The sequence below is a fragment of the Drosophila virilis genome, chromosome 3, assembly GCF_030788295.1.
Source record: "Drosophila virilis strain 15010-1051.87 chromosome 3, Dvir_AGI_RSII-ME, whole genome shotgun sequence".
Lineage (NCBI taxonomy): Eukaryota > Metazoa > Arthropoda > Insecta > Diptera > Drosophilidae > Drosophila > Drosophila virilis.
In genome coordinates this window covers 10515779-10543403 of record NC_091545.1, presented here as the reverse complement: position 1 = coordinate 10543403, position 27625 = coordinate 10515779, and the positions used below count along the sequence as shown (strand labels likewise).

At 40.7% G+C, this 27625-nt stretch overlaps 4 protein-coding genes across 9 annotated transcripts; all 4 read left to right on the top strand.

Annotated features, from left to right (window-relative positions):
• The first annotated feature begins 196 nt into the window (after positions 1-196).
• Positions 197-2309, top strand: LOC6622799 (transcriptional cofactor Bfc). 2 transcript variants are annotated; one of them, XM_032434744.2, is made up of 4 exons: positions 197-1331; positions 1387-1749; positions 1825-1988; positions 2048-2309. In XM_032434744.2, the coding sequence occupies exons 1-2, from the start codon at positions 326-328 to the stop codon at positions 1746-1748; spliced, it is 1368 nt and encodes a 455-aa protein (XP_032290635.1). In that variant the 5' UTR covers positions 197-325; the 3' UTR covers position 1749; positions 1825-1988; positions 2048-2309. The 2 variants fall into 2 exon arrangements, with proteins under 2 accessions (XP_032290635.1, XP_002047050.1); XM_002047014.4 differs by having other exon boundaries at positions 201-1331; positions 1387-1740.
• Positions 2310-2667: 358 nt separating this feature from the next.
• Positions 2668-4067, top strand: LOC6622797 (transcriptional cofactor Bfc). The gene is made up of 2 exons (XM_002047013.4): positions 2668-3570; positions 3633-4067. Exons 1-2 carry the CDS (start codon positions 2796-2798, stop codon positions 3932-3934), a joined length of 1077 nt encoding a protein of 358 aa, XP_002047049.2. The 5' UTR covers positions 2668-2795; the 3' UTR covers positions 3935-4067.
• A 239-nt stretch (positions 4068-4306) lies between these two features.
• On the top strand, positions 4307-6757 carry LOC6622787 (uncharacterized). 4 transcript variants are annotated; one of them, XM_002047012.4, is made up of 4 exons: positions 4307-4424; positions 4711-4942; positions 5004-5683; positions 6226-6757. In XM_002047012.4, exons 2-4 carry the CDS (start codon positions 4837-4839, stop codon positions 6493-6495), a joined length of 1056 nt encoding a protein of 351 aa, XP_002047048.2. In that variant the 5' UTR covers positions 4307-4424; positions 4711-4836; the 3' UTR covers positions 6496-6757. The 4 variants fall into 4 exon arrangements, with proteins under 4 accessions (XP_002047048.2, XP_032290636.1, XP_032290637.1 ...); XM_032434745.2 differs by having other exon boundaries at positions 4336-4495; XM_032434746.2 differs by lacking the exon at positions 4307-4424 and adding an exon at positions 4450-4563.
• Positions 6758-7365: 608 nt separating this feature from the next.
• tfc (triforce) lies at positions 7366-27509 on the top strand. Of its 2 annotated transcripts, XM_002047011.4 has the most exons (5): positions 7366-8342; positions 13607-14128; positions 21658-21761; positions 26329-26437; positions 26869-27509. In XM_002047011.4, exons 1-5 carry the CDS (start codon positions 8084-8086, stop codon positions 27117-27119), a joined length of 1245 nt encoding a protein of 414 aa, XP_002047047.2. In that variant the 5' UTR covers positions 7366-8083; the 3' UTR covers positions 27120-27509. The 2 variants fall into 2 exon arrangements, with proteins under 2 accessions (XP_002047047.2, XP_015030775.1); XM_015175289.3 differs by lacking the exons at positions 7366-8342; positions 13607-14128 and adding an exon at positions 17935-18489.
• The last annotated feature ends 116 nt before the right edge of the window (positions 27510-27625 follow it).

The window sequence follows — 27625 nt, the reverse complement described above, 5'->3', positions numbered from 1 at the left end:
TAAAGATAGTTGAACACGAAACAGCCTTAGTTAAGAGTCAAAAGTGTTTGGGCGCAAAATGCGTTTTGACAAGGCGTCAAAGTTATCTTAGATTCCTTAGATACATAACAAAATAACATTAAAATTAAAATGTGAAGTATCAATGAGATATTTCAGGTTAGATCTCTCAGCAGGCATGTGTTTTGTAAGCCATGCTATAGAATAACGAAATGTCTATACCAGTTCAGTTTTTACCTCGGCCCAAATTACAACATTAAATTTTTTAGTAACAAAATTTTGGAATCTATTCTCTGCACCCGCAGATTGCAATTAAAAACAATTCGCAATGACCTCGCCCAGGAGCTTAATTTATATGCTAGAGTTTGTGGTTGATGATCTGCTCATAACACGGCAGAATTTGTGTGCGCCCGAGGAGTATCCGACCTGTGTGGAGATCACGTTCCGCTCCAGCGTTTTTCTAAACATCTGCGATCGCGAGTATGGAACCTGCGTGAATCCCAAGCAGCCGAAATGCGGCAAGTGCTGTATTTTCGCGCTGGAATCACCAATCACGGACAAGGATCGGCTCCTGATACATGTGTATAAGAAGCGAACCAATCGCTGCAAGTTCCTGATTGGACTCACCGAGCTGCCAATGAAGCCAATTTTCGATCGCGTCAGGGAATCCTTTGATGCGGAAAATGTTAACTGGGAAAAGATATGGCACGAACAGCTACAGAATATACCCAAAATGAAGGGTCCCAACAAGGATGTGCTGGATAATTGTGCCTGCTATGATCCCGGGCATGAGCGTCGCGAACAATTGTGCCCAACCTCGGAACTAACCAAAAGGCTGCTACCGCTCTTCAATCTCTGCAAGCAGCAGACAGGCAATATTGTGCTCATCATGCGTCTGCTCTGCAATGGGCCGGCCATTGTGTCCGCCTTTTCGCTGAATCATTCAATCTGTTCACGCAATCCGGTGGGGCCGCCGCCGTGTCCGTCACCATGTCCGCCGCCTTGTCCGCCCCCTTGCCCGTCCCCTTGCCAACCTCCGTGTCCACCGTGTCCGTCCTGTGGCAAATTCAAGGCGCCTTGCGAGCCCGAACGTTGTCCCGAAGATCCATGTGATCCCTGCTGCGGCGGTGGATCTGCAAGCGCCACAGGTGGTCCCATGGACACTGGCAAGAGATGCTGCCGAGGCAAATGTCCACCATGCCCATTGCCAAAATGCGTGCAGCCAGATCCTTGTTATCAGCCGCCACCGGAGCCCAAAAAGTGCTTGCGCTACTTTGCCTGCAATCTGGACAAGATGTGTCCCTGTGAATACTGCGAGGATGAGTTTGATCGCGGTAAGTTAATGCATACGCAAAAAGTTCATCTCTCTAATGGATCCCACGTGCACAGAGTGTCCCACTGTGCCGTCCAAGCGACGTTGCAAGTCGGTCATTGAACAGCGCCTGGAGCCTTGTGGTCCATGCGGTGGCGTTCCAGCCCATCCACGTTTCGTGCAGGTGCAAAAGCAAAAGGAGGCGGATATGGCACGCAAGGATAAGCAAAAACAGGACAAGGAAAAGGAGAAGGAAAAGAAGAAGAACAAGGGCCGCCAGTCTGGCGGCGGCTGCGGACCCTACATTGATATTGCATCACCAGCGCTCACGGGCGGGCTATTCTGCGATAGTTCCAAGCCAACGCCGGGCGGTGGATTCGCAGATCCCTGCAACCACTGCTGCCCCGAATACGCCAGCTGCTGCAACCTAGGTGAGTGAGGTAGTGTGCAAAACATAAATGATTTGATAATAATCCCATGTAAACGCCATAATCTCTCGTTTCGTTTCGTTCCAGCGCGCAATCGAGCCATACGGCAATTGCGCCACCTTCTGACCAAGTACAATATTCAGATTGATTAGGTTCAGGTCACCGCAATCAAATTGAGATCAACTACACAGTGGCAAACTAAGGAAATGCAGAGCCAAAAAGTCAATCGTACAATAATAAAAAACCTAGAGGTAGGTAAATTTGTGAGCTGCAACGGAATAATTCCTAAATACTCAATATTCACCCAAAGTGATCGACGATTGTGACGAGTGTTAAAGAGTGTTGTCAAAGCCAATGCGAATGCAGTTTCGTGTTTTAACTAACCAAAGCAATCTGACTCTGATGCCAACAAAATTCGTGGATCAAACCCCCCGCTGCCATAGAGCCAACCGATTGGAGGAATGGATTTGTGGTATTGACGATAATGTAGCTATGGGGGGGCAGCGTGGAGGATTGCTATTTCAATAAAGTCCCCAACGAGATGCTGCTGTGCAGCGCCTTGGCCAACTAAACTATATTATTTCAGTCACATTTTACGCACAGTGTTTCTCACATCTTGAACTTTCTTAGACTGTCACCATTTTCTGCTCGAAAACACTCGTTTTAATCTACAGAAAAATGAAGACTTTTATTCTCAATTGTCTGGAATTTAATTTCTGTTAAGCACGTTTAAGGCCGAGAGATTAATAGAGATTGGGGGAATCGATATAGATGTGTGTCGACTCACGCTCAGTTAATGCCAAAAACCAAATAGCTCTTCTAATCTTGATATATATATATATAGCTAAAATAGAAATATCTTTTATAGAAAAGCAAAAAACAGTAATCGGGCTTGCTTAGCTCTGATATCTACTGTTCGGTAGACAAATCACTTCAGTCACATTCCAGAGCTCCATCCAAAAACAATTCCTCAAAATTCAAATTTTAGGTTTACCAATTTTCAGAACAAATTTCCGCTTCGGTCACTTGTTTAATGTTCGGCAGAATTTTATGTTAAAATGGACTTTATTCCGCATTTATTGTACATGTTTGATTTTGTGGTCGATGATGTGGTGATAACGCGTAAGAATCACTGTGCGCCCGAGGAGTACTCCACCTGTGTGGAGCTAACGTTCCGGTCTAGCGTCTATGTCAATATATGCGATCGTGAGTATGGGGGCTGCATCGAGCCCAAGCAGCCGCAGTGCGGCAAGTGTTGTATTTTTGCATTGGAATCGCCAATCACACCCGAGGATCGACTGTTGGTGCATGTCTATAAGAAACGTACGGATCGCTGCAAGTTTCTGATTGGCTTCAGTGAGGTCAGAGTAAAGCCGCTTTTTGATAAGGTTGACAAAGAGTTTAATACTGAGAACTGGGACTGGAGGAGTAAGCGGCAGAATAATATGATGAATTTGCCCTCGTTGAAGGGCAGCAACAGGGACCTGCTGGACACGTGCGAGTGCTTCAATGCCGGCTTTCAACGCTTGGAGCAGCTATGCCCCAGCTATACCATGGCCAAGAGAATGCTGCCTCTCTTCAATATCTGCCAACAGCAGACCGGCAACATGGTGCTCATAATGCGTCTGCTCTGCCATGGACCCACCATAGTATCGCACTTCAAAAAGGTTGGCAAGAAATTGGTCCCAATGCCGCGCCCACCGGATCAGCATCCATGTTATATAATACCGGCAGAGCGCGACGGCAAACGACCCACCAAAGGCTATCGTTACTTTGCCTGCAATGAGGATAAATTGTGTCCCTATGACATATGTGAGGATGAGTTCGATCGCGGTAAGTTCCAGCTTGTGGTCCAAATTCCACCAAAACAACTAATTGAGCCTGTGGGACCACAGATTGCCCCACTGTGCCGTGTAAGTATCGATGCAAGAAGATTGTGGAGCACTACAGACCGTGCGGGGATTGTGCCGACGTTGACATATTTCCCAGATTCGCTTCCTATGACAATCTACTTGTTAAGAGACAACAGCAGATGGAGAATAATCAGAAAACTATCTGTCGTAAGATCAGAAGTTCAACCGAGCAGAACAAGCCATGCGGTAGGTGTGTCGACTTAACTCCCGGATTAGATTGCAATACAAATAAGAAAAAAAGGAAACATAAGAAGAAGAGTCATAAGAAAACTAAGAAGACATAATGGACATCCGTTTTGTAACCGTGAAACTCTACCTACTGCACGTACTGATGCATTGTGAGAAGAAAGGGAAAAACAAAAAATAAAAACTGTCATCATTATAAGTGAAAATAAAATTTTTGTAATACAAAAATAATTATTTTTTAAACCAATGTATTTCCTCAGCATTGAGGCATACATTTCGTCATACGCTTCAATTGTAATCTTTTTCTTGATATCTATCAAATCACTCTTCTTCCGCTTTGACAAGTGATTCCGAGTTTGTGTAGGTTTTAACAATTGAAGGCAGACGCCAACCAACTACGTTTCCATATACGTTGAATCATAAGTTTCCTGTTTCGTAAGTCGTATATATTTATTTATTTTAGTTTTTGTTGCAGGTAGATCATACATTTTAAAGATGTCAAAACCTTAGCAATCGTTGAAAGTATTTTTTGAAAAGTAAATCAAAATTGTTAAAACGCTTCAACAGTCATTCACAAAATTATCCAGGGTAAAAATTTCATTTTATTTTCAACAATCGATTCGGAATTTTCTATCGTCAAAAAAGAAAAAAATTCTCTCGTAATTTCCCGTTTGTGTTTTTTTCTTTGCAGTTCAAGACTGAGATTTTAGGGTTCTCGTTTTTTTGAGTAAACGAAGGCTAATCCAATTGATTGAACCATAAGGCAGCCTCACAAGGGCTCGACTTGGTCAATTCATTTGGTTTTTGATAATCTAGATATTGAATCTAAAGGGATTTGGGGATAATTCCTGTTTTTCGTTTCGGTTAACTTTAGCACGCAGACGAGCTTTAGGGAAATTGCGCCATTTACTGGTCAAGTGCAATATCCAAATTGACTAATTCAAGCTATATCTAAATTTAATTTTGAGCACACACGACCACATAAACATATCCAAACAAAATGGCCAAAAAGAGGGGTAAGAAGGGCAAGAAGGGCAAGAAGAAAGGTGGGGTCAGTTGCCCAATCAATATCAATGACGCAATGCTGAGACCAATGATGCCAAGAGGTTGGTATTCCTTAATTCAATTTCTGATAGATCCAATCATACATATTAATACCTCTTTCAGTTGTACCCGATTGCGAGGAGTGCTGTCAGTGCCAATGCGATTGCGATTGCAGCCCTGAGATACAGCCATGCTTTATACAGCCGACGCGTCCGGATCCGGGTCCCGAGGCCTATGACGAGTTCGAGGCCTGTCTCAATGGCAGCGGCCTGACAATACGAGTTTTAAAGAATACGCATAAAGTCCAGAGCGTTGACGATGGCGCCGATGCGAACCTTGGTCCGGATGATGATCCCGTTTATAGGTCCAACCTGGAGGACTGCTCATCGAACAAGTGCCTCAACGATATGCTGCAGCGCAGCGACTTTGCCAGAAAGCACATACAGCGACGCACCTGCGGCCGGATTGTCAATCATCCCAACATACCGAAGGTGCGCGCGAACATCAAGTACTCGGGCAATGATACCTGCGAAACGGACAACTACTACGTGCCCTTCTCGAAGATCAAGGAGGCGTGCGAAAAGGAAGAAGCCAAGGTCGATTGTTATCGATCACAGGTTTGCGATCAGCGGGAGGCCAAGGTCGAATGCTATCGCCGGCGTTTGTGCGGCGGCGGAGTACCCGTGATTCCGGCGATACCGCCCACTCAAAACCGCCGCAGCTGCTGCATGCAGGTGGAGGCCAAAGATATCAAGGAGACCATGAAGGGCGTCGAATTGGACACCCGTAAGAAGGGCATTGAGGTAAGTGCAAAGCAACACCACACACACACACACACACAAGCACACAAGCACACAGATGCATCTCTTGGCAGCTCGAAAGCACGTGTTGGAATGCGGAATTCGAGTCTCTCGAATAGTCCAATTGTTCCGTGACGTGGCCCCGAGTCTGGCTAAATGCTTTCAATTGCCAGAGCTGCAGCATGTCTGTTGCATAACCACACGAGTCAGTTGCAAGAGGTCCAAATATGTGGTGCCAACCACAATTCGTATTCGCAACGGTTGTAAATCTGCCAGCAAAAAACCACTCTCTACATCCAGAAAAAATGAATCGCAACAAATTGCATAAAATTTCAGGTAATATTGCCCAAACCTTTCGCAGTGGACTAGAGCTTCATTTAAGGCCATATTACCTTAGTCCATTGCTGCTCAAGTATTGGGAAAAATTAACAACATAATTTAGACCATTTTGTCTTAGTTTGTTAATAGCTTAATAGTTTTTCAACTTGAGGAAAAACTTTTCGAGCTTAAATGTAATTAATTTCCGTTCCCAACCTTTGTGTTAGGTGTGTTATAAAACGTGCGAGGAGACCGACAGCGATGTGTTCCTCGTCAAGCTGGGCAGCAAATCGAAGTCTCAGCACAAGAAGAACACCATTGAGATCGAGCTGCGGACACCAAAGCAGCCGATGACATTGCCCATGAGCAAGGTGACAACGGAGACGTACGTGACCGAGGCATTGCTGGACGCTAACAAGGGCAAGAAGCGCAAGGGCAAGAAGGGTAAGAAGGGTAAGAAGGGCAAGGGCAAGGGCAAGGGCAAGAAGAAGAAATAGTGGATAGATAGAGATTATCGAAGGCACAAGCAGCAACCCATCGTCAAATCCTGGTAAACATATAAATATATATACCATATATAAATAAGTCCAGGAAGCCTGCCCAGTTATATATCATATAGCCAACCTTTACCCTAAAAAACACTGTTACACAACATCTGGATTCGAAATTATTTATAGTTTTAGGTCATTTAGCCAGCACCCGGAATGAAGGAACACAATTGTCTAATGAATAAAAAAAAAATTTTTGGATAAACACAAATCTGTGATCAATTCGCATTTGTATAGTTTAAAAACTCCGGCAAATATTCCATATTATCTGTTTATGCTTCGTAGAAAACATTATATTTACGATCCATAAACTTTAAAAAAAATGACGCTCTTATATGTGCATGTCATTATAATTAGCGTGCATCAGTTGGATTAGCCAGTTTTTTATAGCCCTAGACCGACCCTGGCAATGGGCAAACGATCGTTGCATGTTGGCAATTCTTGAGGCTGATTTCGATCTGGCCAACCTGACTTAATCAGTTAGCCAGTAAAACCTGCATCTGCACAAGAACCGCGCCCCATCCACACCTGCGGTGAAAAAACCCGCTTCTGGTCCAGCTGAAGATGTCTGCGATGCAAAGGTCTCTTCACGCCAATAAAGTAGCTATATAGGAATGTGGAGCTAGCCAGCAGATGCAGCTTCATCTTGGTCAATATAAACAAGTTGCCAGTGAGCTAGAGAGAGAGAGAGAGAGAGAGGACGAGAGAGAGCAAATGGCCAAGAGAGAAGAGAAACCTGCCGCCAAGCAAACCAGCTGACCGAAGCGAAGCTGAAAGCATCGATCGGCTCCAGAGAGGAATCTCGAGCGCGCAACGTGTTTTAGTTGCGTTCAAACGCTTTAGTCTGTAAGTAAGCAAGCCGAAAGTTAACGCAACATCACGTAAACGGAGCAACGATCGAGGGTCTGGACGGTTCGAGAGCTCAACGCCAAATGCGAACCACTTTTGCGATCGGTCAGCTCGAGAGTCGCCCAAGTCGCCAAAGTGAGAGTAAATTGAAGCGGGTGCTCCCGCTGCCGCAACTATTCCAACAACAACAACAACAACAACACACGGAAAGAAAGTAAACGCTGCGAGACAAGATCGCTCGATTACCTAATCCCAGCTGAAGTTGGAGGCGCAGATTAATGGCCTGGCGCTCTCTATTCCACAACGCCATGAGCTTTAGGAGGAGAAAACAGAAGCACTGAGACTAAAGACCCATTTGAAGCATAAAAACAAAAACAAGATCGTCGCATCGATCGACCCATTGTGAACTCATATACTCATAACTTGTAGTTTCATATGTCGCATCCATGCATTGCTAATTTAGAAAGCGCCAGTTCAGCATAATCATTGCATATCGACTAGATCGGCAGCATCAACATTCATAGATATTCACACGATCAGAGTGGTGTCTGTCCCATAGAGCTTGTGCAGCCTGCAGCTGGCTTTCTCCCGCGTCAGTCGTGTCTGTGTCGCCGTCGCGAACTTTAGCTTCAACTCGAAGCCTGATAGCTTAACAAAAACTGGTGCCCAAATTTGACCAAAGCGCGCGATGATAATGCAACGCTTCACGCTCTTCACAGTGCTCTTATCGTTGGCCAGTGTCGATTCCGGTAACAACGCGCCACAAAACGTGCCTCTATCCGTGCCGCTTGCAGCCTCTGCTCGCCCCGTGCCGCGCATTTTCCATGCGGCCAGCAGCAACAACAACAACAACAGCAGCAACAGTCGAGGAAATGTTCCAGTGGCAGTCGTCGAGCAACGGGAGGAGGCGGTGCCGTCGGCAACCACAAATGGCCGCGACAAGAGAGGTAAGTACTTGATGCTTTCCCACCATTCAATGAATGATAGCCAAGTGGCATCTAGTGCCTAAATCCATGCCAAGGTCGTTCAATCGATACACGTTAATGAGGCTGCCTCAATAGATGTGCCAATATTTAAGATAGCACTTAGAGAGCTAGAGAGATTGTTATATAGTTTTTATTATACCCTGTACCCAATGAACGTGCTTAGAGAGAGGTATTATAGATTCGATCAAATGTATGTAACAGCCAGAAGGCACCAATCCAATGTACATATTTATATCCAGGTCAAGCCATGTCAGTTTGTATGAACGCACCTATTCCAGAAGATTTTAAGACCGAGCATATCAAACCTGTTTCAGAATAATCGATGGCTCACTCAAATTTCGATAAATCGATTTTTGTATCGATTCAACCGCATCCATCTGTTTGTCCCCCTACGCATCGTTATCGGAAGACTATAAGTTTGAGACATGCTATATAGTTTCTCAAACGTACGCACATATAAAGCTTTTTAAAGATCTATCGATAAATATTGATATTCTGCTGGCATTCCAGCTCTGATCAAAGGGTATCTTCTAGTTAGCTTCTGCCGTCTAGAGCGATCTTACTCGTTAAGCATCATTGGATTTTCTCGAATGCCTTGACGCGGGCTGTTGAGGCGTGAAAGCAGATATTAATGAAATTGACCTTAGAGTGAGGCTGAGCATGAAGTTTTAATAGATTTACCGAGTGTTTGCATATGCGAAATAATTGCTAAAGTAAACTTTTATTATATATTGTATATTTTGCTCAAGCTTATACTATCTGACGACTGGAATTTAACTTATCTTTCAATCAACTGGCGCGTACTACGTTTTAGAAAAAAGGCTAATAGCCTAAATGAATGCACACATTTTGTCAACACATTTTTTTAAATTTCTTTCGAATCTTTCTCCATCTATAAAAAAGTCCATTATTAAAATAATAAAACCGGCTCTGCCTAATTTACGCTATGATTGTTATATAAAAACCAAAGCCAACCGATTTTATTATTAATGTCAATGTCAATCTTTATAACTTAGCCCATTAGCATTAAATATTCCACAAGTGTATCCAAAACAAAAAAAAAAGACAAAACCTACTCATTTCAATAATATTTTATCTTCAAATTATTCTTATCTTTTTTTTTCACCGTCGCATTGCATTCGTTTGTTATTTTTTTTTTTTTGTTATGGATTTGGCATGTTGATGACCTAATAAACAGCCCGTTAAGTTCAATGTGTATACAAATACGTATTAAAGAAATATTAAACTCGTCTTAAAGCAGTCGCAGCACTTGACTTATATCTACTTATAAGTTGGTTGCTCTTCACCTTGTGACATTTTCGGTCAAGTCCCGACGCGCGAGCGAGAAAAATTTCCAAAAAGTTGTCTACAAGATAAATGGACCGTTCATTGACTTGAATGTAGAAGATGCTAAACGCATATATTTAACTAATATTTAAATTCTTCTTTTCTTTTTCTGTCGAGTTCAAGCACCTGCTTTGCAATCGCCTTATAATGAAAGCCATTTCTATAGATAAATTTGTCACATTAAGTCGTGGGATATTAATTCGAGTTGCCCAACAAGTTCTTGGTCCAAAAGTTTACATCACATTATGCGAATGTGTTGATTAATAATATATGGTGCCCCATCTACTCTTCGAGTGCTGACATAATAATCATTTTGAAAAACTGCTCAGTCAGCCAGAAGAATTAAAGAACTTTAACTAATTAGCTGTCGGCTTGTACAAAATCTTGTCTGGCATTGAAAGACAATTGGTATTTGAGTATTGTCTATCATATTTCAGATTTCTGTGCGTCAATCAAGACAGACGAAACCACAGCTCGGCCAACGGGGCGTATGCGCTTCGGTATTGTGTTGCGTATACGCCGCATATGACAGGCTTGTGGCTAATTATGAGTGCATTGATTGCGCAATGTGAAAAACTCGTCTGGAAATGAAATGAAATCTAAAACACTTTTTTGTTTAGCGGAATGTTCAAGTTTTGTCTCGTTCGGGTCGAAGTTGCGAACATTTTTGGAATACATATTTTTCGCGCATGTTTCAGTTTATTTGTTTTTTCTTCGGTTTGGCGTATTGCACAACTGCAAAAGAAACTCTTTTGCTGGGCGGGCAGCTGGGGTGTAGGGGACTGTACTTGTAGATGCTGCTGCTGCTGCTGCTGCTAATTGACCTCTTTTCAGCCAAGCGGCAATTACACGGCCCTCAATTCTTTGCAGCAGTTGCTGTTTTTTAAGATACAGATACAGATACATTATCCGCTGCCGCTGGTGTAGCTGGCGGGTTATTTGCAACAGATGCAAGTCAAAATGATTTACTGTTTGATTTGGTTGTTGCATTTTCAAGGCAGTTGCCAGTTGCAGTTGCAGTTGCAGTCAGCCAACATCCTCGACGAGTCTTGAATGATTTATGTGCCTGGGCAAACGACAATTAGCCAATGCTGGTCATGCCGTGTATCTGCTGGATAGAGATACACATCACAATTCGGACAGAACTGGGTTATGACATCTATTTGCCGCTGTTGCATGCTTCAATGTTGCACGTTGCACGTTGCACGAAATTAATAAACTCCAATCGAACGGCAATAAAATCCAGCAAACTATTTGAAAACTGCGCGTAAAACATCGATCAGTATGCGATAAACGGCGATCGGGAACTGGATTAGATTGTGCATTTGGGCCATCACGACTTGGGGCCAACTTTCAATTGGTCAACGGCACAGACAATGGCATGTAAATTGCCACAGCAACAACAACAACAACAATAATAACGACGGCAATTGAAATGTGGCTCATAATGAGCGACAAATACTCGTAATATCTCAAGGATTATTCAGCTTGATTTGTTGGCTCGTTGAGAACAATTAGACGCCAGCGGAACAGCGTGTTAACAATGGGCCTTAAATGTGACTGCTATTTAGAGTCCCATTGTTGGAGTCCATTTTGTCGGCCTGTCGAGTGCCCTCGTCTGTGACCTTAGCGCCGCACCAGTATTCAATTTGGGCTAAAATGCCCAGCAATTTGAGTTTGAAATCGATGAATTAATTCCACGAGTAAGAAATCAAAACACTGATGACTTGCTCTTTAAGAAACCAACAAGACTCAACTGTCAATTGGACTTGAGTGCTGCACTTTGTTTGAGATCGTATCTTGAATGGCTAAGCAATACAAATTTCGATAAAAAGAAAGTAATTATCTGATAATAATAGCATTACCCAATAGAAAAGCTTGTTTTTCTTTTTGCTTTCGATATTGGATAGCAACTACTTTCGATAATATTCCAAAAATTGATCATTACAAACTAAATGCATAAATGTATTTTATATTATTGCATTGTCATAAAGTTAAAGGCCTTAAGAGCATTTGGCATAGGTAAACTTTATCTCTTCTGCATCACATCTCCATCTTTTCCGCTCCTCAGTTATGATCGATTAAACAATAAGATTTATCACCTACTCAAGTTAACACACCCAATTTCAATATAGCCCACTTTCAATACTTTCAGATGTGGTTATAATTCGAATTTTATTTGCCCTTATGCCACACTCAAATGTCAGCAAGAGAGGGTTGGGGGCATTTGCTGACGAAAAGTTATAAATGACGACTCTTCAGACAAAATATAAAAATATGTTAAAGCAAAAGCAAAAATGATTACCCCAGGCGCAGAAACAACAATAAATTGCGTAATAAATTGTACTTCATTTTACACACTTTAATGAAGGTAAACATATTTGTAAAGGCGTTGCAAAAAATACAAAAAAAAACACATATAGCAGGCAATAAGTGAAACAAACCCGAAATGGCGGGTAATCAACATTTTTGGGCACACGACAATATTTTTTGCTTTATTATTTTTTTGGGTGTGTTTTCGGGCTAATGCATCAAGCGGTCTTTTGAGTAGCATTTAAGACTTTAATGTCGCTTTGTCTGCGCTGTTTACAGTCGCATTCATATCAATTATTTGGCCATTTAAACTCATTACCTGGATGGGAGATGGCCACTGGAACTCGAACTGCAACTGCTCGCAATCCGTTTAAATGCTGGACACTTAAAATTCTGATAGCCTTGACACAGTTGTGGTTGGGTGGTGGCGGAGTTGAGGGTAAGTATAAGACCCCAGTCAAACGGCAAACAATTAATCTGTCATTAAACAATAAACAAAAAACTGGGAAGAGCTCCAAAGAAAAATGCAAATTTACATGCTGGAGCTCAGCTAATGATCACGTGCGCGACCCTGAGGCCGTGTTGGCGGGCATCCCCGTCATTCAGTGGGTCACAGATTTGATTGATGCGTGTCAGTCGAGCGACTGACGCAGAGCGTCATGACGTCAATCAAAATGTATTACCGACAGTCATTAAAGGCTTATGGGTGGCCAGCGTTTACAGAAGAAGCGCATTTCTATAGATCAAATTGCTTTTAGCTTTACAAATTCTTTGATTAAAATGGGTGCAGTAACTGACCAAACCTGATGCTCTTCAAGATGAGTCATCAGTTCATCAGTTTTATGTTTCGCCACATTTAATTTTTTAAGCTCTTGACCTTCAAATTAAGTTGAAGACTTAAAAACGCTTGCAAGCACATATATGCAGACACAAACTAAAGAGTACATAACATTTGCTTGTTTATACAGATTGTACATATTTTTGGTGCTAAAAGGAGATGATACCCTATTTGTCTGAACCAGATACATATCTTCATTGTGGGGTCCATGATCCAAGTTAATTCGTTTCTTAGCCTGGTTCTTTTATGCCTTGCTGCATATTAGAAAAAACATTTAAGTTTACCACCTTTCTTTTCTTAGAATTGACAGATGTTGAATGATTACTGATATTATGATTGACATCATCGTCTCTTTATTCGACTCTTTAAATTCACTTTCACCCTTTCAATACTCTCACACTGTCGTCAACTCTCTTAGTAGCTCGAATAAAAGCTTTTCTACGAGATGCTCATGAATTCAAGTAAGACAATATTTTGTTTTAGTATTACAAGTTACTTACAGAATTGCGCATAGGGTATTTTGCAGCTGTGCAGTCTCTATTAGAGCAGTCTTACTTGTTTTCAACTTGATTTTCTGCATCTCATCTTCAAGCTGAACGTGGGCCACCCGGCGTTTATATAATTGCCCCAGCTGAGCGCTCAGAGCGGCAGCCACCTGTTGGGATTGCCCAATTGCCGCGGCCCACATGTGATTACATTGATTAATCGTACATCAATCCAATTGCAGGCACGAGCGGCGGCAGCAGAAGCAGAAACAGCAACAGTGGCAGCGACAGCGGCAACAATCACTTTCAACTGGATCAGAGCGAACTGGCGCGCCAGAATCAAATAACACAGCAGATATTTGCCAACTTTCTTGAGCGTCGCTTGTTTCCCAATCGCAGCGTTAGCCAGAAGATACCCACTATAGCGGATATTCTGCCCAAGCCAAAGCCCTCCCCACGTCCACGTCCGCGTGGCTTCTCCAGTAGCGATGGCTACAAGAAAAGCGGCGGCGGTGCCCAACGCAATCGGTTGGCAGCGGCGGCGGCTTCCAAGCGGATAACGAGCTCAACTAGCCAGCGTTTGCGCTACGAGGACGAGGAGGAGGAGGATCTGGCGGACCAGCAGTCGCAGGCGAATAGCAATCCTCATGATGAATACGACGAGGATGTGCAGGAGTCGCTGCAGAGCGTCGAGTCGGAGCAGCACGATCAATACTACGGCAATATTTTTCATCGTGATCCCAGCGAGAATGAAGTTGACAGCGGTAAGTGTTGGAAAACTCTTTGTAAAGTGTATACGCATATAAGCATATAATCGAAATCGATGTTGGAAAACGGCCAGAAAATCATTAATCAAGCGTGCAATCAGGTAGATAAAGACGTCAAGCGTGGAATTGAATAAACTGAACTGCTGCTGGGCATCTGCTCTATTTAGTTAAGGCCATTTACAAAGCCGACTATCAATCAAAATTTAAATTTGGAGTAGCAGCAGCAGATGCTATAACAATCGTATCAATATTCCAGTTAACAACCTTGCTTTTAGTTTTTTTAAGTAGTTACTGTTGCTGCAGCCCACCTATTCGTATACTCTTAGTTTTGTCATGGCGTATGCATATATTCGATAATATGAGCAAAAAAGTGCTCATGCAAAGATGCAATGGCTTTATCGTCCAACTGCCCCAGTGAGGGTATAAATATGCGCCCAAAATGTTGTTTCGTATTATTTTCCGGCAATACTCGGAATTACATATTTGAATACAAGAGCTTTTTTGTCTGTGGTAAATATTGTTTTCACGCCGTTTCGGTTCATGGCCCACGGGGCGTATGAGGTATGCGTGTTTTTTATGTCACTTGCCGCGTTTGCGTAGTGTTTGCGTGTGCATATTTTTTTTAGCGTCTTGTTTTCTCGGCCTATTTACGCAAAATAAGCTTCATTCGCCTTTAATTAGTCCCCCTCCCGCCGCCCACACTTGTAATGATGACCACAATGACCAGGGCCACTCCGATCTGAAGCACTTGTACAATATTGGACTTTTAATTTATGACTTTAGTCGGTCTTGTATCTTATTTGAACTGTCAATAGAAACTTGTTTAACTGATTTGAAATGTATGTACATTCAAATTGAAAGATTTGCCTGTGGAATTCACACCTCCCTACGCAGTAGATATCTTTCGATTCGGTTTCGAAACTCGTTTCAATGCAGTATTGTTTTCTTATCCCAGATCGGAATTGACTTTATAAGCACGTGAAATTGTAGTGCTTTTCAAATTAACTGTGACAATCGCTTGAGATAACATAGAGTAATAAATCTTTCTAAACCAGCAGCGGGAATCGCTTATGTCAATCCAGATATTTGCATAAGAAAGACCACATAATTAACGTATTCCTGCCAATTTAATTAAATATTGGGAGAAGAACTACAAATGCATGATAATAAGTACAAATATGATTTGTTACAAAATAGTCTGTCTAGACCAAAAAAAAATCGCCGCTGCAAATATAACTTCAAACTAATTTAATGTCTGCGATATATTCGACAAATTATTGTCTAAATTGGACAAAAATACTTCCCTATTTAGAAACGCATATAAAAAACGTTTAATAATTGATGTCTAAGATATTGAAATCGAGGACAATGCCAAAACAAAAATCCCCGTTGCAGCTACAGGCACGTGGAAGATGTTTAAACAATTGTTTTCCCATTTCATGAAGGACATAACAAAAAAACCCCCGTTTCAATTAAAACTTGAAAGATTATTAAATCATAATTTTCTGCGTTATCTGTACTTAATTATCATAAAAACTAGTTGGAAAAAATCCCCGAATTTAATACAAATACAAAAACAAAATATGTATCATTATAGTTTTCTGAGAATTTCGTATTGAAATACATTTTTAAAAAATCCCCGATATAAAAAAATCCCCTACTATTTGATAAGATACATAATACATTTTAAGGCCATTTTAGTGCATTTGCTAGTACACAAATGAACAAATATTAATATTTGCAACACTTAAGAAAATTTGCATATTAAAAGAAAAAAATATATACACAAGCTCTTCGTTTGATCCATCAAATGTCCATCTTTCAGTATAAATCAATAAAATCAGCAAACATTTTGTCATGATTGAAGCATGTGGGCAGAAAGGCAATAAAATTGAAGGCTTGCCAAATAAATAGGCGTAGTAAAACACGTTTTTTTTTATAATAAGACGTTTGCAAGAATTTACGAAAATTAATTTGAAAAACTTAACAAACGATAAGCCCTCAAGCACAAGCGATAAATACCTCACAAATGGCCCATCATTTTTAAATAAATTGACAAATTACTAATTGCTGTAATGATTTGATTGGTTTGAGGAAATTTAATTATATATTATTATATTATGCGTCATCGTTTCCGACTTCTGTGCCGCATTCCATTGATTGGAATAGCCGCAAGTTATACACAAATTTGTTTTTTATTACAAAGAACCACAGCCCTGACTTGCTGGCCAAGTAGCAATGAACTCGTCTATTGACCATTATATTCGATTCGTCTCTGATCTAATTTCAATGGCAAATGCTAATCGAATCACATACACACAAAACATAACAGCTGGAAACGTGTTTCGCTTCATTAAGAATCAGCTCAAAAGCAGCCACTTACAACAAATGAACACAATTGCCCAATAAATTATATTTAATTTTATTAACTTATAGATAATTATCTATAAAGACAAGTACCCAAAGGTAATACGAAATACGCCACAGGTCAAAATACAAGTTGCAAGAAATTCAATAAGTGGCGTCCACTTCTTGACTTCGTGTATTGTCGCGATTTCGGCATTTAAAAAGGATGACTGACGTTCCATTTTACAGACGGTTCAAATCCTTGGCTAATTTAGTGTTTTTTTTTTTTTTCTAATTAATACAATCACGAATTTCGTTTCCTTTCAATAAATTTATAGTTCCAAATTTATGGTCTGACATTAAAGGCAAGTGTACATAGATCAACAGATTAAGCAACGATCCGGTTAGAACCCGATATTTCAGTTGCTATTTGACAATAAATAATATATTTGAAAAGATAGTAAATGTTAAATAACAATAAAAAGATGCCCAGAACCAAATCTGGATATGAAAAATATTTCCCAAAATCTGGTTCTTTAAAAAAATGTTTTTTTTTTTTGTGATTAATTGAAATTTTTTGCAATATGAATTTATGTTTCTGCCACAAATATCGTACAAGCTGTATTATTTTTCAAATTTGAAAATAGACGACAAACCGAAAACCAGATTCAAGAATCGCTGACATATGTTTGTTGTTATATGAAATAATTCTCAGCTGTCCGGCTTTGCTTTGCTTGGCGCGTGCATTTTTTATAGCCATATTACGTATACGCAGTGCAGCACTTGTCAAGGTCAGGCGAGAAACTTGGCTGGCAAAAACTGAAAATGAAAATCGAAAGCATCTGCCACAAATGGAATTGTGCGGTATGCAAGCAGAGCTCGTGTCAGATACACGAAGACGCAGTGAAATTGCAAAATCTTAGAACGTCGCCGATGTCAGAGAACTTGCAATGCGAGAGACCTCATAACCAGATATCTTGAAATGTTCGCTTTTGGTGTTCGTTTCACGCTCGAGCTCAGCTTTGTGGGCATGTCCAAATTAACGCACGCTCCACTGATGCTTACCTTGGTCCGCGGCTTCGTCTGCGTCTGCGGCTGCGGCTGTGGCAGCGTCTGCGGCTTCAAGACGTCAAGTGTTTGACAAGCAAGTCAGCTGCAGGCCCCTGTCGACAGTCGCCAACAAGTGTTATGCCGCTGTCCGTACACGCAGGGCAGCAGCATCTCTCGACTTGGATGCTAATCTTACAGAGCGTTTCGTTTCACACCGAAAATCGGAAAGACAAAAAAGTCGAAACAAACGAGTTGCAGCTCACTGGCCAACCAGTTGAACCGGCTCTCTCTCTCGCTCTCTCTGGCCCGCTCGGCTCTCTCCCTCTCTCTCTCTCTCTTTACTCTTCTCCCTCTCGCAGCTGCGCTTGGGGATTCTGCGTAAGTTGGCGCCCAAGCGCTCCAAAATTGTTAGTTCTTCGACAGTCGACGGTCAGTTTGGGCGCGCATGCGCACGGTATTTTCGTCTTGGTCTACATATATATAACAATATTTTGGCCTGCTCTTAAGTTGTCTGTGCGCCGTTCATATATTTTTTTTTGGCAACTTTCGATTCCGTTTCACGAAACTCGACAACGATTACAATAATATACAAAAGCGGAACGCGTATTTAAAATTTCATATGTAAATTCGTGCATCTGCAGCGATACATAAATCTGACGAAAATGCGTTGAAAAACTCAAAATAGCAGCGAAATTTTTATCTTTACGGAAGTGCAAATTTGCATAACTGGAAAAGAAATATTTGAGAAAATAATAATAATATATACAAAATTATACAAAATCGAAAAATAAAAAAACCAAACAAAACAAAATAAATTCCATATTCATAGCAAAAATACCGAAAACTAACAAACATGCAAAAATATTTGATTTTGACTGTGATATTTGCCGTGTGCTGTTTTGCGGACAGGACTCTGGCGTTGGCGAATAAAGCAGCAGGTCCTGTCGCCGGTCCTGTCGCTGGTAGGTACTCAAGCCCACTTCTCACCTGGACGCCCGCTCGATTGCATAACACGCAGCTGTGGACATCCTTACGGGCAGTCGTGCGGCGTGCGCATTTTTAATTTTACTTTCACTTTCGAAGCTCGGCAGCAAAAAAAAAATACGTTTATTTTATATTGTTTTCTGTTGTTTTATTTTTGATTGGAATTTACTCTTGGCGTTTAATTAAGGAGATGTTTACATTTGCTGTGTGTGTATTTGTGTGCTTGTGGTAGGCTGTCAGCTACCGTGTTGACTTATTTCATTGATTATTGTGCGTAGCTCCAGTTTCTGTGGCTGTTTTTGTTTAAGGTTTGCTTTGGGCAATCAATGAAATTAGTCGAGTGTTCGCTGTTGTTGTTGCACCTGTTGTGCTTTGTTTTATTTATTTACGGGCAGCTGTTGAAATATTTGTCACACGAGCAAATTGATTGTCACAAAAGTTCAAGCTACAACAAAAGCAGCGATAAGTTGGCGCCTTTTGGTCTAAAATATGAATTGTTTAAACAGAATTGAAGGCCAGGGTCAGCTGGAGAAAGTAAATAGAGCAATCAGTCGAATTTAGCACGTTTTTCGCATAAGTAAATAAGCCAAATTGTAAGCCAGCATCAAACAGAATGTTGAACAACAGGGCGTATGCGTAATTTCAAGAAACAAGAATGAATGAAGACTAGGTTTATTTGTTATACTATTTGGTTTTTACTCGACGGAATCTTTATTCTAAACGAAACAAAATCCAAGTATTGCGACAGCTGACAGTCAAAAAAAAAGCAGACATAAAAGTGTTTAAAACTGGTTGCAAGAGTAAAAACTCAAAAAACTCGTATAAATTTATACTTAACGATTCTTTTGTTCGCATACTTCGCATGAAAACTTGTTAAAACGAAGCAAAAGCAGCACAAAAGAAAACGTACGTATTTATTGTCCAGGAAGTTTGTCAATCGTCGCTCCAATCAAGTCCATTTCAATTTTGCAATTTGTTGGCACCAATTTGTCTTAACATTCACTTCAAAGGATACATTAAAACTGTTTTCCTTAAATACAATGCCAGATATTTGGCGATTTCTTCAGCGGCAACTGAAGGTCACAGCATCCGTTTAGCCATGCATAATTCAATTTTAATTGGCCGCGTTTCAGGGCAGAAAATGTTTCAGGCATTGGCAATGACTTTGGCCACGCCACGCCCCACGGCCAGCTGGAAGCTGAAAATGTTGTCTTAAATTTAAACTGGTTTTTAATGTCAAGTCCAGATGAATTGCGTGCAAAAAAAATTGTACCATAAACAAGCAATAAATAATAAACGATAAAAACTATAATAAATATTGACTTCATTTATTAATAAACAAAAGTAATTCTTTTTAATTTGCCAAACTTTTGCTTCAAACACAGCCAAAACTGTCGGATTATAAATTAAGTTTGGCAGAAACGTAATCAATTTGCACCTTTAATTAGTTACCTGTCTCGGACGATCTACCGCGAAGACCGGTCAGTCACTATGGGGCTTCGCGAGTCGAGATAATTAACAATGCGTGTTAAATTCGATGATGCAACTGATCGAAAGTTAAGAAAAATGCATATAATACCCTTTCATTGGTCGCAAAATATTCTTGATCAGTATCTATAGCTCAAGCCCATAAAGTTCTAATGAATCTTAGCCTTCAAGCTATCGACAAGAGTTGGCGGCAACTATATCACATAGCTGCCATATGAAGCATCAGTCAAAATATAAGTTCTTATATGAAAAAGTTGGTAATTATTTAATATATCTTCATTATCCACATAATAGCATTAATAATTTATCAGCAAAATCTAAACAAATAATGCTCTTTGACTAATCACAAAAATATTTAAAATTCATTATTGATTCATTACTTGATAATACTTTTGCCAACTATTGTTGTATGTGTAAACCAAACATTATTTTAATTCATAAAGCCGATTGCTAAATGGTGCATTATGTATTATTTTTGCTATCAAAATAAATTACAGTTTTGACGATGCAGTCAAAATGTTTCTCAGTCATTGTAAATACATGTAAATACTTCAATGCCGCTTCCCAGGCAAACAAATCAGCAGCAACAACAACAGTCATTATTCAGCATTATAATTATCATTAGTGACGCCTTCTGCAGGGCCTTGGGGCGTAATGGCGTCCATTCGGATGATTAATTAACGAAATTCGCGAAAATGTTTCTCAGTTGCCATATTTGGGTGTCGTTTTATCGTCTTTTGTGTTTGGTTAACAAAAGAAACGCCGTTAACTTGGTCAGAAGCACACAGACACACACGTGTTTGAAGGAATGCTGCCCTACACACTCACACACACACACACACACACTCGCATATATCTCGTTTCCATGTATCCCCTAGTTGCTTAATTAACCTTCACATAGTCAGAACTCGGTGTGAGCAGTCGTTGACCTTGGTTTAGTTTTATTTCATATATAGATCTCCCCCCGAGTCATAGCCAGCATATCAAAGCCATTGTCAAATATTCTGTCAACGATTCATATGAGCTCATTATGCTGCAGCATCTGGAGCTGGTTCAACTAGTTTTGGAGCGAACCAGTTCTCACGCTCGCACTCGCACTTAGCCAGATGAACTAGCATAATTCAATTTGCGGCGAAATTCGAAATGCAAAATGCGCATCAAGCGCAATTAGCTAAAAGGTTTCTATTCCATTCATAATTTAAGATCTGTTTAGACGTGGCCAGTTTTGTTTGTGGTTAAACAGCATTTAAATGACAATTTTTATAATTTAAATGCGATTTTTATGGTTGTACTTCTTGGCAAATAATTAATCAGTTGTGAACAAACCAGAAATTCGCAAGAGCAGGTATTTTGAATCAAATGAAGCCTTACTTAGATTTGTAACTGTCGTTAAGTAAGGCTTTATGAATCTTTGATTATAACTGTAAATACTGTTTATATTGTATATTATGTTTATACTGATTATACTTATTTGTGCGCATATAAATATTCTTTTGCTAAGCCTCCGATCGTAAATTGTATATTTTAAGACCATTTTATAACTGTTTAACTTTTGTATGTAAATTTTTACGGCGCGACCTTGATATTTAAAGATCGTTGCCTGTTGTTGTTTTGTTGTTCGGGTTTTTATTGATATGCTTCCTTGATTTTATTTATAGACTGCCCCAACTGTGTGGACGAGTCGCAGTACACGCCGAATAAATGGACGATGCCGCTGCTGAAGCTGGGCGAGAAGCGCTACTACCTGGGCATCTTCTTCAAGGTAAGCTGCATTCCGCACCATAAACATACAACTGCAACTTTGCAACGGTTCAACGGACAGGCCCCAGTCCGGTTCGCCATTTGCCATTAAGTTTAGCCGCCGGTTGGCAAATATGCATATAAAATTAAGCGCCAATATTTAAGACGCTTGCAACAGACAATGCAATACATTTTCTCTTAAGTAGTACAAAGTTCAATACACGATCTTAAGAGGATTTTTACTTGAAAGCAACATTTGTGCATGTGTACATATATATATATATATATATATATATATGGCTGTAAGTCGGCTCGGCTGAGGCAACCTTCTTGATATCATTGACTTCTGATATCTTTAGCCTCAGAACTGATATCAATGCCATTGGATCATTAAATAAATGCCCGCTACTACGACCATGATGTTCCAAGCGGCAGATTGACGTGCTTGGACACGCATCAACAGCTACGTTTATTTAATATTTGTATAATTCATGCAGCCATTCATATTAAAAACATATTAGTCAAAGGTCTGAAACGCGTGTGTTTGCGACGCGACTCTGGCGCGTTTTTTGTATGTGACGCTCTGTGTGACGTACAGAGACGGGTATGCAAATAACTCACAACGGTTGTGCATTCAAACAAAATCAATAAATTTTCTTCTGTGCCATAAAAAGCAGTCTCCTTGAACTTTAAAGCCACGCCAAAAGCTAATTTAATAAACTTATTTAACGGCCAGCCCGTGAAATCTCATCATATTAAATCAGAAGAGCAAATTAGTTTTAAGCTCAAATGTTCGGAAAGCAAAGAAAAGTTGACACGATTTATCTGTCTGAGCTTGTAGAGGAAGTTGTTTTGTTTTGTTTTTTGCTTTGGTACTTGTTGAGCTGGAAATAACAGCTGATACTCAGTGACCGCTATAGACGACACCCAAAGGTCAGCTGTTCGGGGAGAAAGATTGATGGTGATTGATGGGGGCACTGTTCGAAGTCAGTTCTCATGGAATTTTAAGGAATGTAAGCCAAAGATTTGGCAGCTCAATACCAAGCAACAGGTACTTAAACAGCTACAAATTGAATTAAACAAAACGCTCGCATTTAATTGCTAAACGATTAATTGCTCGTATAGATGAAAGTGGCACAGATATTATTGGCCACGTTTAAGAGTAAGAATTCGAAAAAATTGGCATGACGTAAGCGATATTTCAATTAGTCAGGATCGCATTAGCGTTAAACCAGTTCCACATGCAAATTGCCCAAACATTTCCATTTTGTAATTAAATAACTCAAGCCGAAACTCTTCAATCTGCTTGATCTGAGATGAGGCTTCAGACTTTAAATGATGTCTATAAAACCTATTTTTATTATTTCATTCTGATTCTTTTTATTTGAAAAGCCAAACCAAGTGTTGCCAACAACTGCAAAGCGACGTCAAAAGCAACGAAAAAGTAATTAATTTTTATGTACACATTGTTTATGATATGTGACTAGTTAGTCGCAGGGTGCTTGCGAGAGGGAGAGGGGCGGAGTGGGAAGGGGGGCTTGGCAAATAAAACATTTCTATTGTGAGCATGCCGACAGTTAGATTGTGAATTGTATTCATTATTCGAACATTAATTAAGAGCAGGTGTCACAGCTGATTAGGTGGCGTTGTGCTGCGATACGCGAAACATGTTACCAAAAAAAAAAATAAATAAATATGTAAACAAAAACAATAAATAATAAAATACAGAACAGAAACATTTGCTTTAGAACGGTAAAACAACTCTCCTCCCTGGAAACCCCTTCTAAATCATCTCAGCTCGTGAATTAATTTAACAGATTCTCGTTTATTAACTTTCTCAGAAATGTTCCATTTATTTATTGGACTATTCCCAATTAGGCATCGCTGTAAGCCCCATGAATAAATTAGCATACCTCAATCTTTGTTTCGTGTCTTACGCAATGCCATAAACATCGCGTCGTGTGTCAAAATGCAAATACTGCTAAAATAAAGAAAACAAATATTAAAATTAATTTGCCTGCGGCACGAACACACCAAGAAAAATCATACAGCCGTCGTCAGCAGGCGGCGGCCAACTGGCCAGTCAGCAAATGGATTCGGACTTGTGCGATGTTTTTTTTAATGCGACACTAATTGCAGTTGATTATACGATGCAGGGGCTCTGAAGGCTTGGCAGCTGGTAATAGTCGATTGAGCAACTCCATCGATTCCACTATTCGATGTGTTAATGACATTTACAGAATTGTCAAACAGTTTGTTGCCACTTAATTGAGTTGCTGCAAATTGAATTCGGTGGCATTTGTGGAATAAGAACATTCGCTTATTGATTAAAAGCCAGCACATGCTAAAGATAATAAAATGTTATGATTTAAATGCTATTTTTAACTGTTTGACTGATGCTTGAAAGAGCAAGGGAGCTGAAATTCCACGCGCAAATGTGAAAAATACGTGAAAACCGGTTATATGCATTTCCAAAGATCTTTCTCCAAATTCATTGTGGACAAATTCTACAATGTTTAGATCTAAATGCTAGATTAAACAGTTCATTCTGACTGACTGATTCCTAAACTAGCTGCAAAAGCTAGGCATCGAAAAATTCCACATGCAACTGTGAAAAATAAGTGGAAATTGATTAATTCCAAAGACAAAGATATTTTTCGAGTTCCATCGATTTTAAGAGGTGCTCAAGCTAAATACCGTTGAATCTCTTTTTATTTTATCCGATATACTTGAAGTTCATGATTCACCAATAGCACAGTTTCCACTTAGCTGAGTGTAAGTGTTGATAGTGTCGTAATATTAAAATTTTCCCACGAGCGAAAAGGGGTTAAAAAAAGCGTTGACTTAAACTTGACGTGCAGAAATAACTTCGCATGACAAAGCAGGCCGCCAGCTTATTCACAGAGCTATGCATTATAAATTAGTTTTATATTTCTCTATGTCAGTTTTTCTGGCGAGTTTCCACTCTCTCTTTTGCAATGCATAATGACATAATATCTATCGAACTGTCCCAACAACAACAACAATCATTCCTGCTGCCAATCCTTTCATCAACTGCCGTTGTCCACATGTGGCACATGTGGCACATGACACAAGTTGCCCACTCGACAATCCACATTCGATTGCATGACTGATCCAGATCTTAAACGCCGTGTCAGCTGCCACATTCATATGTGTTCCCCACCCGCTCCCATTGCCTGTGGCCTTTCACCTGGCTGCAAATCTCTGTCAATAAAAGTCGTCAGCATTTTATGTTTTATTTTGAATTATTTAACAGGCAGTGCTTGCAACGTGGCAGGTCCGGGTGTTGTGGCAGCCAACCGCCAACCCGCCCACGCATTGCGAATTCCGCTTACGAGCTGGCAGCCAATTAGGGATGACGTTGATGTGGCCAAAACCGTTTATGTTGGCCATAGAAGCAGCGCGGGCTTTGGTTTAGTTTGGCCATATGCCGTGTGCCGTTTGTAGCCAGTATTTCAATATGTCAATAACTGCAATTTGATATTCGATTAACACTAATGGCTTTCGGTTACACCTGCTGCACCCACACCTGGCCACGTGTAATTAGCCAAGCCTCTGCCTGTTGATTCTGTGGCTGGGCTAACAGCATATATTTTTTATTCCAACTCCTCCTGTATGTCCATGTGAGTGCTCTTCAACCAGCAGCTGATGCGCATCTAAATCGATTACGCAACTACCTCCTCCCCTGTGCTCCTGCTCGATACACACATTTGCACCCTGTGCCCGCCGTGCCCTCCGTGCCCCGTGTCCTGTGGCAGGCACTCGTCAGGCCTTTGCTCTGCGGTCTACCGCCCGTGTCGACATCGACGTCGTCATTAACTTTGCTTTAATTGTATTAGCCGTAATTGTGCGCGAATAAAGCGCAAACTGACGCCGCAGCATCCTGTCCTCGCGAAGGTATCCTCTCCGCGCGACATCCCCATGACGTGAAGAATGTTCTCGTTGTTGTTGTTGTGTTGTGGCACGTTCACTGAAAGTGTTTATTGGGCTGTAAAAGGACGCTCCACTGACGCCAAGAAGTCAATTAGTTTGCCATATGAGCAAAAGAAAGCACTAGCCCGTGCCACCTCACAGGTGTGCTGGCTGTGGGGCAGCCTTAATGGCCTGCGACGTGTTAAGGATTGTGTTTAACTGAACTCTGGTATGTAGGCAAATTCTTTGAAGCAGCCAAAAACTTTTGCGGCAGTCAAACCCTACACCAGCTTAGGCATGTTGCTTGGGCATGTTTCAAAGGGATAACTATTTGTAATTTAAATGCTGTTAATAGAAATGTTATTATTTTACTTAATAATATTGAAGACTTTGTTTTGCTTAAATTCTTGACTATTGCAGTCAAAATGTGCCTTTGCTCGGTTCAGGTCTGGAACCTATAAGGAACCTAAAAATTAGCATTTGATTAGCTGTTTTATTAAATCTTTCTATATTTTGAATTATTTATTAATACACATGAAGCATGACGCGTTTTATATTGCCTAACGAAGAGTATTTAAGCTTCGCTGCAGCGCAGTAAAGTTTGCTGTTCGGCTTATAGCTTGGCACTCACAATTTACTATTTCTTCAACTTGCAGGCAAATTGGTTCAAAGCCACACAATACTGCCGGTACCATGGCATGCACTTGGCTAGCATTTCATCACAGGAAGAGAACGATAGACTGGAGAAACATATACGCGACTTTGGTAAGTGAATGGGCTCTTTTCAAGCAGCCGCTGAAGTCACGGAATGCTCTGAGAGTGGACTGCCGCCTAACACGGAGGAAGGGGGCTTTGACTTTCTAGCGTGCATAATACACGGAAGTTGGTAACCCAAAACTTAAAATGCTGACAAAGGGAGACATGGGCAACGGGCAAGCGAGGTGGTGTTTGGGGGGCCAGACAATGGACTGCAAATGTGGCCGGGCATTCAATTTCGATGCACTTTCCATGACATCCAACATAAATCTCTGTGCTGCAGAGCACAAAAGTGAATGTGCCATGTGGACAGACGGACAGGCGGACAGGTGGGCAGGTGGGCAGTTTAGCCACGCCCATTAGTGACTGCTTAATCCAGATGAAAAGTGCGCATATAATTTATAACTCTCGCTGTCTGCGGTGATTGCACTCGTCCACAGGCTTGGGTCACGAACATTTCTGGATATCTGGCACAGATCTGGCCGATGAGGGCAACTACTTTTGGATGGCCACCGGACGGCCCATTACGTTTACCAATTGGAATGCCGGCGAACCAAACAATTTCCGCTACGAGAATGGCGAGGAGGAGAACTGCCTTGAGCTATGGAATCGCGATGGCAAAGGTCTCAAATGGAACGATTCACCCTGCAGCTTCGAGACCTACTTTGTCTGCGAGGTGCAGCCCGTCTGATCAACATATCTGCATAAACATATATAACTGCTTATATATACATACACACACACACATATATATATATATATATATAGGATATATATATAGGATATCAAGCATACGACATGCGGCACACAAGGCAAATTATTTAGCTGGAATAAAATGAAGAAATTTAGTAGTTTTAATGTGTAGTGTATTAGTTGTTAAGTATGTGAAGGCAACTGACTTTTGCTGTGCTGTGTATGTGTTAATCTAACTTCCATACGAATCCAAATTTTCCACAAAATTATTTACATAATTTAATTAATTTGGTTAAGTTCTTGTTGATGCTTAGCTAGTAAACCAATTAAATTATACGCTCGTGTAGGCATTTGTAAAAATAAACAAACAAAAATGCATCCCTTATAATTATATATATACATACATATACAACAGTGTAGTGTAGTGCGATTTATAATCTAAAATCATTTGCGGAGTTATATGTGACATTTTCATGCTGTGCAATGGTGCGTATGAGTAACGCT